Below are 12,239 nucleotides of genomic sequence, written 5' to 3' on the forward strand. Positions count from 1 at the left end.
GTAGGGGAATACCAGGATAGGAAAGCAGGAGGGGGTTAATTGGGGAACAGGGGGAGGGGAGATGGCTTATGGGATTTTTTTTGGAGGGGGAACCAGGAAAGGGGAAATCATTTGAAATGTAAATAAAGAATAAGAAAAAAATAAAATTATAGAAAAAAGAATGAATAAAAAAATAAATAAATACAACAAAAAACTAGAGGTATGTTATGGATTTCAAGCACTAGATATAACCATGGGAAAGAGGGAGAAAGTCTTCCTTCTTTTGCACATTTTGTGTTATGGACAAAGTACTGAGCACAACTAAGTGCAAATTAATCAGATGTGAGTAAAAGCCAAGGAAGGGACAATCACTGGAACCAACCCACCGACAAACACAACCCCTAACCCTCCCTTTCCTGTGTGTTAACAAGTGTCTCTGTCTCCCTCTCAAGGAGCTGAGCGTGTGAGGACTCTTTTACTTTCTGTTGGGAAACACACACCTGTCCTCCAATTGCTCTCAATTATATAGGGCTGTAAATCAATTGTGGCAGAAGTTGGCCCCATTAGCCTTGTCACCTTTGCTCAGTGCTCCATATGAGTCACAGAGGGACGGACACGACAAAGAAAACGGCAAGACGGCGATGAGGTAAGTACTTGGAGCACATTGGCTTCTTTATTTTTATAATTTTTTTTGTCGTTGTTCTTGACCTGGAGCCACAATTTCCTTCTGGATCTTTTATTTTCTTCTCTTCATAGAGGGTAAAAAATGACAGTGAGATATAGGATGGAGAGATGGTGTATATGTCTGTATGGTGTGTGCATGTGTGTGCATGCCTTTGTATGAAATATGTGTATGTGTAGGCAAAGGTCTAATGCAAGCTCTCCCAGTGGGAGACACTGCGAAGAACAAACAACTGGAATCCTTGTGGAAGTCAGTCAAAGGTGGCAGGGATTCTGAGGAAGGTGAATGTGTTCCAGTTTAATGACTTTTAATTAGGGAAGAATTTTTGCCTCCATGAATCCCTTCCCATTTTCCCTCTGCCTAGACGACAATAGCTTTTATGTAAGGGTGATGATAGGGTCTCCAAGTTTTCTGAGTTGCCGTGTATTATCGTGGCCTATAGGAAGAATAAGGAGACCTTGAAATGGCATCTCCTTCTATTTTGTGGAAACAAAATTCTCCCTAGGAAGAGAAACAGTACTTGGAGAAAGGCTAGTCAATGGTCTGTGTTTGCCTTGATCATGCCCATGAGCTGTGCGCTTAGGAAACAAAGTCAGGAATTCTGACTGTTGGTGGTTTGTCTCTCAGACTTTTCACGGCCTTAAATCCCATCTTTAGAGTTTTTTTTTTTTTTTTTTTTTTATTTAGATCTTAACGACCTGTAGTCTGGGTGATGTGGACAAAGTACTCAAGTACTTGCCTCAGTTTTACTTCTAATCAGGTTTATACAGAAATTCTTATCATTTTATGAAATGGGAATCACGATGATTATCTACTTTAATGGTTGCATGGATTTTATGGTAGTATAATGATGAAAATTTTCTTTATTTTTTTAACTGGTGTTTGGTGTGTGTGTGTGTGTGTGTGCTTGCATGAATGTGACTGCACATGTGATGTGTGCATGAACGTGCTTGTGTTCCTGCCTGCATGTAGGTGCCCAGGGCTGACATCAGGAAACATTTTTTACCTACTCAAATGTATTATGCATTAGAGTCAGGGTCTTCCTGCCAAACTCAGAGTTTGCCTATGTACCTAGTCTTGCTAGCTTGCTCTGTGGGTCTCTACATCTCCATGATGGAATCATAGGTGAGCCAGCACGTCAATCTGGCTTTTACTGTGTTCTGAGTATTTGGACTCTTGTCCACATGCTTGAGAGTCAAGTGCTTTGATGGCTCAGCTCCAGTGCCCATCCAATATAATTCCTATGTAATGGAGAATAAACCTTTACAATAATTCAGTAGTAGATAGTCAACCAATGGGCTTAAGTTACTAAGAGTAGTTAACCCTTTCAAAATCATTCCCTCAGCCTCAGTTTCTCTGAGAGCTAAAGTTTTTCCCTAAACTCCTTTTGGCAACTTTTGTTTGCTATTGCCCCTCTTTCTTCTTTTCTTGGATTGTTACCTACTAACTCAAATGACACCTTAATTAAACATTGAATTACCTACTTCTATGAAAATATTTGTATAGAGGTTAATAGAATTGTCCTAAAGGAGAAGAGTGAAGGAAAATATGAAGTCAGAGAAAAGGCAACATTAACCCAAAAGCTAAATGTAAAGGCTTATTTTTTCACATTGATTTTTTATTCTTGTTGCCTAAGTGGTGGTTTACTGTCTGAGAACACAGGGGTGAGAAGAGGCTGAGCAACTGGGCACAGGAAGAGTCACAAAGATTTTAGTCATGAGGTTAATGCATTTATAGTGCAGACCACCATTAAGACTTGTCTATAGGGGATCTTAATGACTGTCTGTGCTGTGTCTTTGGGAACACAACTCAAAGTTACAGGGAAAGGTGTCCAATTAAACTGGTCACTGCCTTTTAGAAATGAATTTATTTTAAAAGAAGGAAACAAAATATAACTTTTTCATTCAAGTTATTATTATATGAGTTATTAATTGCTTGGGTTGATCAGAGTTGGGAAGTAGGCTGAAAGGATTGTATGTTTAAACATGTTGAACCTTAGAAACTTTTGAAACATTAATAGATCACTGAATATATGAATCTCAATCCTTATGTTAGAAATATAGGTTGACTTTTTAATGAGGTGTTGTGTGGGGTCAAATGAGTTCTGGGCATTGGTCAAAGAGTACAAGTGGCTTAAAAGAGTCTCTGAGACCTTATGAGGAACATCAGCATTTAATAAAACAGAAAACTAATAGAAACCTAACAGAAAACTAGAAAGGATCCATGACTGTAGGTACAAAACTCAATATTGAGCTTATTGATAAATGGAATGTTTTAGAAGGGGAGAGAGGAAGAGTAGTTTGATAGGATGAGACGATTAAGACCATGTTCATGTATTTGGTAAATTAGATGTTGGTGACTTGGTGACTTCATTACATTCAGTGGAATGAAGGAAATTCGAGGTGTGCCAGCAACATATGAGGAAGTAGTAAGGACAGTGTGGAATAGTGTGGACTTGCCTTCTTTTTGTTGTCTGTTTGGAGACAGAGTTTAAAACAGCTCAGACTGGCTTCAAATTTATAGTTAGTAGAGGACAGCCTTGGACTTCTGACCTTCCTGTGTCTACCTCCCCAGTGTTCAATTACGAGCCTATGGTACTTAACTCATCAGTGCTGTGCTGAGGACTGAACTCAGAGCCTTGAGCATCCTAAATTAATTACATCTACAGCACAGAATTTACATTTTTGGAAGGATATCTCAGAAATGAAAAAGATAGTTACAGAAGAGCAGAGTTTTTGACACGTTAGGATTCTTTGAGATGTACCATGAGTGGAATAAGCAGCGTTGGAAGAAGACCTTGACAATGCAAGAAAGAATTGACAGAATGAGGATATCTGAGAAGCCCCGATATGATTAAAAACTAGTAAATAAAAGCAAAACTTAGACTTAGAGAAGAGAAAATCATCTTCCACATGGGGAGAAAGGTAGAGTTCACTCACCGGGCATAATTTTTAAATAAAATCTTGCTTGCATTGAGAGGTAAAAGATAAGGTAATTTCTATAAAATAGAAATTTTCACAAAATTTTCTTTTGTGGCAATGATATCATTTAATGATTAAGATAAATGTAATCATTTCCTCATGGTTAAACTTAAGAACTTGAGTTTTAATTGATGCTCTAAAAATGAGAGGAGGTGGGAAGCCATCATTGGGTCACAGATGCATGTTCTGGAGGGAAGTGATGAACCTAGGGAGTATCTGTGTTCAGACAAAATATCAACATAGAAATGAATATTTGGTTCCTTTGCTTTAGGGTATAGATTTAGTAAAGAGATAAGGAGAAATGGCAAATTATACAACAAACATTGGGACATAGGCCCCTCACCAGTAAGACCTAACAGTTGCCAAGTGGAAAGGAGAAATGGCACAATGAATAGAAGTCTGTGTGCCTTAAAGACTAAAGAATATGTTGCATGTTCTAGTTATTTTTCCTTTACTGTGATAAAATACCATGACCAAGGCAACAGAAAGGAGGGAGAATTTATTTGAGCTTTTGGTTCTAACAGGAGCCTGTGAGACATGGCAGCAAGCAGGCATGAGGGCCAAAACAGGAAGTTGAGCAGCCACATCTGAAATTGGAAGCACAAAGCAGAGTTAATGGGAGTGAGGCCAGGCTAAAAGCTCTAAAAGCTACCCCACCCTGTGGTATATCTCCTGTTCCCTTGTCACCCCCAAAAGTAAGAGCTGTGCACCACTAAAGTTTGTTGACTGTGGAGTGACGGTGCATGTTCTTATCTGTAGTGGCCGTTTCCCAGTGGACTATTTATTCCTAAATACAAAGATTACCTTTAAGAAGCAATATATAGTGATTATAGTGATTTAAAGACTGAATTGAGCTCCAATTATGCCCTAGCTCAATTTTATAGTACTCTAAATTTGAACAGGTGTTTACTCTTAAGTCATAACAATTTTTCTGGACATGCTGTGGAAAACTGAAACTATTATTGTAAAGGAATTGAGCATTTTAAGGGAGAAATAAAGTATGACTTTGTGGCCACAAATGGACCTCTGATTTTGGCTAGTAAGCCGGCTTTTATGAAGAGAGAAATTACTTCTTGGCTCCTCACAGAGAACAAAGCCTTCCGGTCTGTATTTTCTAGCAAAGCCTCTGGGTCAGGGATCTGGGAGACCTCCTCAGACTACTGGCAGGACTCTGTCCTTCAGATAGGGTGAGGGAACCTGGCAGAGCTTCCTAGCAATGTTCCTCAGGGTCCAAGTCTGTGGGCTTGTAAGGACAGGAGCCAAGTTGTTTAGGGTTCATTGTTCAGTACCTCCAAGATGGTAACCTCTCTTCTGTCAGGGACTGCCTCCCAGTAGCTTGTGTACTACACTCTCTGACCCACCCTACAAGATCACACTTCTCCCTCTCTACCTCCCTTCCTCCCTTCCTCCCTTCCTCCTTCTCTCCTTCCCTCCTTCCCTCCCTCCCTCTCTCCTTCCCATCCCACTATCTCCCTCTCTTCCTCCCTGTCGCCATTTCTCTTTTTCATTCTCTTTGCTGCAATGCCTGAAATTTGTCTAAGACTGTTTGACTTGTCTATGACTGTTTGACTCAGGGTCAAACAGACTTAATCATTCTCTAGCTAAACATGTATTCTGATTCTTCCTAAGAATCTGCTAACAGAAGTCTTCCATTCTCCCCTTCAAGGTTTTCCCATGTGCCCCCATCCCTTGAGGCTCCCCTGAGGGGGGTGTCATGAAAAATCTCACCTCTGCTTGAGATGTATATCTGCCTGGTTCCAGGCGTAAGATGGATAACTACCATCTTGTGACTTTCCAAGTACCACTTGCTAGGACTGAGGTGCTAAGATTCTCCTGCCTAATTCCAGATCTGAGCCATAGTTTTATGGCAGATAGGCGTGCTCTGTGGGTACCAGGCCTACATGCAGAGGCTGAGCTGATAGTTGGTTCTTAACTGCCCTGTATCTTTATCACATTGAGCACTGCAGATACTAGCTGCTGCTTTTTCCAGAAGCCTTGGTTAGAAACAAAGAGCAGGTAGACTCTGCAAAGTATATGCTTACATTGGTTCCGCATACTTTAACAAGGTCATTAAAACCAATACTGCTTCACTGAGTTTGAGGAAATGCAAAGTCCTCTCTTTCTGTCTCCAGATCCTGACTTGTCCAAAGTCCTCTAAAAGGAGATAACTACCTTGAATTGTGTCTGCCTTACCTCTTTTACTCTTAAAACAAAATATTGCTATTGTTAAACTTTGCTCATGTATGACATAGGCTTATTCTCAGAATGAAGGGAAAGTCTGTTTGGCCTATGTCTTCCACATCCTTACTTTGCAGTGTTCTCAGAGATTCCTCAGGCCCAGGGCACAACCAAGACACTGTTGGGATGGCCATTTGTCTGACCCCCAATACACTGTGGTCAGAATTCTCACTGGGGTTCCAGAGATTCAGGGAACATTTCCTTCCCATGGCATTTAGGACCATGTGCCATACATATACTGTGTTGTTCTCCTGTCTCTCCTCTCATCTCCTGATGACTTGTATGAATGCCTTTGGGGAAGATCACGGGTATGTGAGGGCAACAGAAGTGCTATTTGAGAGCCTTCAGTGTGGAAGGGTCTCCACTGAGCTCTTTGCTGGGTGTGGGTGTGAGAATGATGATGCTCCTGTCCTAGAGAACTATTGTGTATGTAAGTGTGTTTATTTATCATATCACAGGGGCTGTATTCAGCCTTAGTGTTCAGAATAGAATAGTTGTAGTAATACCATATGACTAAAAGAACATAACATGAGAAAACATTCTATGAAACCTACAAAGCACATAACAGTAAAAGAAGAAGATTTAAGTAAGGCAATAGGAAATGACAAAAGGACTTAAGAGCTGGGAAAATGTCTCACTGAGTAACTTTCTTGCTGCACAATTATGAAGACCTAAGTTTTGAACCCAAGCATGAACATAAAATCTGGGACAGAAGGTAGATGAGTGTCTGTAGCCCCATCCCTGATGGGTACCCATAGACATTTGGGTTCCCAGGACTTACTGGCCTATGCGGCTAAGCAAAACAGTGGGCTCAGGTTCAGTGAGAGACTGTCTCAAAGATAGAAGAAGAAACCTCTTACCCACCTCAGCATGTATTCACATGGGTAGGCGTGCATACTACACACACTCAGATACACATAGTACATCACACATACACACAAATACAAATACAAAGGAAAGGGGTAAATTATGTAATTACATTTGAATTACACAATTCAAAAATATATATAAGTATATAAATAGAAATAATATTTATATATTATTACATATAAATATAAATATATAAATATATTTATAATTTTAAATTATGTTTATAGTATTTTATGAGTATTTATTAAAGTATAAATATATAATTTATATTTATAAGTATATATTTATAAAAGAAGAAAAATAAAAACAAAGAAAAGATAAGCTTATGAATAATAGATGGGTAGTATTTAGGACATCCAAAGTAGAACAATTCAAGACACTGCTAAATTCTGTGGTAGACTCAGGTGTTGTAGATGACCATTATTGGAGTTGTGGGATGCTCTGGAATCATAAGGTGCATAGTGATGTTGGACTTGCTATAATTATGGAAAACCTGTGAGATATAAACCACAGTCTGCTTTGTATTTTGTAGATTATGAGACACGGGTCCAATATGAAAAAAAATTTTTTTCTGTTAGAAAACCAGGAAAATAACTCATTCCCCTCAAGTCCCACTTTACACATTCTCTAGCACTGCAAATATTTTGACACTTAGGCCAAAGCATTGTCCTCAGGCTATGGAGAGCCACCAAATGGACATGTGTTTGTGTGCTACAACCGTGAACAGAAGCATTCTGCTAAGATCAGGATCAAGTTTGTTTATGTCATCAGACCTTACAGGTTCAGTGATTCTGAGCCGATGTGCACCTGGGCACCACCCTGCAGGCAGGAGACTTGGAATCATTCTTTCTTGATTCTTTTCTCTCTAGTTGTACCCATTTTCCATTCAATGCCTGCTGAGTATGAAGATCAAGGTAACAATGTACCATCTTAGTACTGAATCCAGATTGCTGCAATTCGTCTTTTGACCTCCACATATGCACAGGGGAGACTTTTGTTAATGCAAGCAAAATTTTATGGTTTACGTAAAGAGTAAAGCTAGTGAACAAATCTGTTCTGTACACAAGTTGTGTATGTGTCTCTGATTATGTGTGCATCTGTGTAGTGTATGTGAATATATGAGTACAGGTGTATATATGTGTGAACATGTCTATGTGGAAGCCAGAAACCAACACTAGGTATCAATTTACTTTTAAAAATGAGGTTCTTTTTATCAAACCCACAGCATAAGGACTGGGTAGATTGGCCAGATCTCAGTCCTCAGGATCCTTCTGTCTCTTCATCCCTAGCATGCTAAAACTGGGGTTCAAAACTTAGGAACTTTTGTTTAGAACCCAACAGTTTACTGACCAAGTCATGTCTCCAGGCTCTCATGTTGACTATTCAGTTATGATGCCTGCTCTCACTGGTTTGTGGGACTCTGTGGTTTACTTTCATCTGGTTTTCTGTTTCCATCTAGATGGCGAGGAAGCTCAGTGTATTGGAAGTCCTCCTGATCATTTTCAATGTGATTGTACTGGCAGTAGATATCCTTTTGTTGCTTCTTGTGCTAGAGAGCCCACCAGGTAAGGGTGATGGTGGGTGTTGGGCATGGAGGATGGGCAAAGGAAGTATCTTCTGGATTCTGGAATGTATTCATTCATATTACTACATTAAGATATCTAAAATCTGTCTCCATGATTAATTTAAGTCATTCTCCAAGATAAGAGTTCTTTTGGATGTGTGATTTGGGGCACTCCAAACCTCAAATGATGCAGTTTCAGTAGAATGCAAACTTAGGCTTACCAGATGCCTGCTCAGCTTGATAGAGTCATAAGTAATTGAACTCTTGATGAAAAGGAACAGTTACAGCAACAGTGCCAACTCTATCACTATGGAGGTGGAATTAACTCAGGGGAAGTGGAAGCTAATGAAGCCAGCCTTTGTGGATGAATTAACATTAGTTTATAACCCATGTCAAGACTGGAACAGCTGTGATTTCTTCATGGGTGCCTTTGAAACTGTCCCCTTCCCTTTCTCTTCCTCTCTCTTTCCCACCCACACACTCTTGCAGGCATTTGCATCTATACAAAGAAGCATCAGAGTAACTTTTCATCACTAGAAATGTCATATTTGGCTCTCTGGAGGGGACCAGCTAGGAGCACACAGGTCACAAGATCAGTGGAGCAGCTGGGACAGACTTCTTCCTGCCACCATTTGCACCTGAGAGCCGTGGGAACTCCACAGCCTTCTGTGCATAGCCCACCAGGAGAGAATGATCTCCTAGCAGCACTTTCACTCCTGAGCACAGAAGTGAGATCTCCACCTTCTCTCTGGGGCAGGGGGACCAGCTAGGAGCAAAGAGGGCATAAGATCAGTGGAGCAGCTGGGACAGAAGTTTTCCCTCCTTCATTTGCACCAGGGAGCCGGGGAAACTCCACAGCCTTCTGTGTATAACCTACCAGGAGAGAGAGAGATCTCTCAGCAATGCTTTTAATTTTGAGCTCAGAGGAGTAAGAACACAGGCTTACAGGTCCACAGGAGGAAGAAACTCCAGCCAGAGACAACAATACTAACTAGCACCAGAGATAACCAGATGGTGAAAGGCAAGCACAAGAACCCTACGAACAGAAACCAAGGCCACATGGCAATATCAGAACCCAGTTCTCCCACCACAGCAATTTTAGGATACCCCAACACTCTGGAAAAGCAGGAGTTGGATTTAAAATCATATCTCATGTTGCTGGTAGAGGGCTTCAAGAAAGACTTAAATAACTCCCTTAAAGAAATACAGGAGAACATGGGTCAACAGGTAAAAGCCCCTAAAGAGGAAACACAAAAATCCCTTAAAGAAATAACAGGAGATCATGGGTCAACAGGTAGAAGCCCTTAAAGAAGAAACACAAAAACCCCTTAAATAATTACAGGAAAACATAAACAATCAAGTGAAGGAACTGAACAAAACCATCCAGGATCTAAAAGTGGAAGTAGAAACAATAAAGAAATCACAAAGTGAGACATCTCTGGGGATAGAAAACCTTGGAAAGAATTCAGGAGTCATAGATGCAAGAATCAACAACAGAATACAAGAGATAGAAGAAAGAACCTCAGGTGCTGAAGATACCATAGAAAACATTGACTCAACAGTCAAAGAAAATGTAAAATGCATAAAGCTGGTAACCTAAAACATCCAGGAAATCCAGGACATAATGAGAAGGCCAAACCTAAGGATTATAGGTATAGAGGAGAGCAAGGATTTACATCTTAAAGGCCCAGTAAACATCTTCAACAAAATTGTAGAAGAAAACGTCCCTAACCTAGAGAAAGAGATGCCCATGAACATACAAGAAGCCTTCAGAATTCCAAACACACTGGACCAGAACAGAAAGTCCTCCCATCACATAATAATCAAAACACCAAATTCACTAAACAAAGAAAGAATATTAAAAACAGTAAGGGGAAAAGGGCAAGTAACTTATAAAGGCAGACCTATCAGAATTACATCAGACTTCTCACCAGAGACGATGAAAGCTAGAAGATCCTGGGCAGACCTCATATAGACCCTAAGAGAACACAAATGCTGGCCCAGACTACTATACCCAGCAAAACTCTCAATCATTATGGATGGAGAAACCAAGATATTCCATGATAAAAACCAAATTTACATAATATCTCTCCATAAATCCAGCCCTACAAAGGATAATTGATGGAAAATGCCAACACAAGGAGGGAAACTACCCTAGAAAAAGCAAGAAAGTAATCTTCTTCTGACAAACCTCAAGGAAGATACCCACACAAACATAAAAATAATATCAAAAATAACAGGAAGCAACAATTACTATTCCTTAATATCTCCTAACAACAAAGGACTCAACTCCCCAATAAAATGACATAGACTAATGAAATATTTCTCATGTAAATCTTCAATTTTATCAGAAAATGTTTGTAATTCCCCTTTTAATTAATTTAGTAATACTTTTTTATTTCTACCATTTTATCTGCATTATTTTTCATGATAACATTCAATTTTAATATGTCTTTCTGTATATTTCTTCTATTTTATCAGAAATGTTTTAAATGTTAATATTTGATTTTATAACAAATGTTTCTAATTTCACCTTCAATTAATTTAGAAAGAGTTTTTATATCTACCATTTTGTATGTAAAATTTTCCATGAAGTAGTCAATTTTAATGTGTTTGTCTATATATTTCTTGAATTTTACCAGAAATATTTTCCATGTAAATCTTCAAGTTTATCAGAAAATGTTTATAATTCCTCTTTCAATCAACTTAGGAATACTTTTATACCTACCATTATTATATCTATATAAAATTTTCCATTATAATCTTCAATTATAAGATGTTTTTCTACATTTTTCTACAATTTATGAGAAATATGTTCTACATAAATCTTCAATTTTGTCATAAAATATTTCTATTTAATATTTAAATTAATTTAGCAATGTTTTTATGTCTACCGCTTTATTCTTTAATTTTCCATGAACATTGATAATTTAACGTGTTTTTCTATGTATCTCTTATATTTTATCTGAAATATTTTTCATGTAAATCTTTAATTTTATTATAAAGTGTTTTTACTTCCCTTTTCAATAATAAAAAACCTTCAAGTTGAAAAAAATATGAACCCACAAAAAATGAATATTGCCAATCATGGTAGCATGTGCTATTAAGTCCAGGAATTTGGATGCAAATTCATATCTATAAAAATGTCATATTTGAAATAATAAAAACACACATATAATATCATATATAATATGAAAATTGTTTCTTTTGGGAAGCTGAAGTAGTTGATGTGGTACAAAATTTTGCTCCTCTGGTTACATAGCAGTGAGTTGCAGGATAGTCTGGGTTGCAATATCCATGTCCATAAAAGAAACAGCAATAATAACATAAGATAAAAATCTATGTTAATTAAATTTGAATTTGAGATTCTGTTTAATAATATTCTTCAGTACTATAGATTAGACATATGATGAACTGTCCTGATAGCCGGATCCTGTGTGAGCATTGTCTTCCTTCTCTCAATAGTGAACATACATCACTTTCTAGGAAAAATATAATTTGCAAAAGGTGTTTGGAAGGTCCTTGTAGAGTAAAATTTGAGCCCATTTCTTCTTCTTTCCTATGACATTTTAAGCAACAAAAGAGATTCTCAATGAGCTGTATGTGTCTCTTATTTTATTTAGCACAAAACTATTTTTAATTAAGTAATTAATATTTTACACTCCATATTTTATTCCCCTTCCCCATCCACCCTCCAACTGTTACATATCCCATACCTCCTCCCCATCCCCTGTCTCCATGTGGATGTCTCCATCCCCCACCCCACCTGACCTCGAAACTGCCTGGGGCCTCCAGACTCTTGAAGGTTAGGTGCATCATCTCTGAATGAACACAGACCAGGCAGTCCTCTATGTGTGTTGGGGGCCTCATATCAGCTGGTGTATGCTGCGTGTTTGATGGTCCAGTGTTTGAAAAAATCTCAGGG

At 38.6% G+C, this 12,239-nt stretch overlaps 1 protein-coding gene across 1 annotated transcript in view; it reads left to right on the plus strand.

Moving 5' to 3' along the window:
* Positions 1-8,209: 8,209 nt before the first annotated feature.
* The window catches only part of Mgam2 (maltase-glucoamylase 2 (putative)), a 102,258-nt gene continuing 98,228 nt past the window's right edge, over positions 8,210-12,239 (plus strand). Inside the window, exon 1 of the mRNA XM_052172841.1 lies at positions 8,210-8,306. Coding sequence (XP_052028801.1) covers positions 8,210-8,306 — 97 coding nt within the window. The remainder of the gene's footprint in view (positions 8,307-12,239) is intronic.

This window comes from Apodemus sylvaticus, chromosome 2, assembly GCF_947179515.1.
Source record: "Apodemus sylvaticus chromosome 2, mApoSyl1.1, whole genome shotgun sequence".
Classification (NCBI taxonomy): Eukaryota; Metazoa; Chordata; class Mammalia; order Rodentia; family Muridae; genus Apodemus; species Apodemus sylvaticus.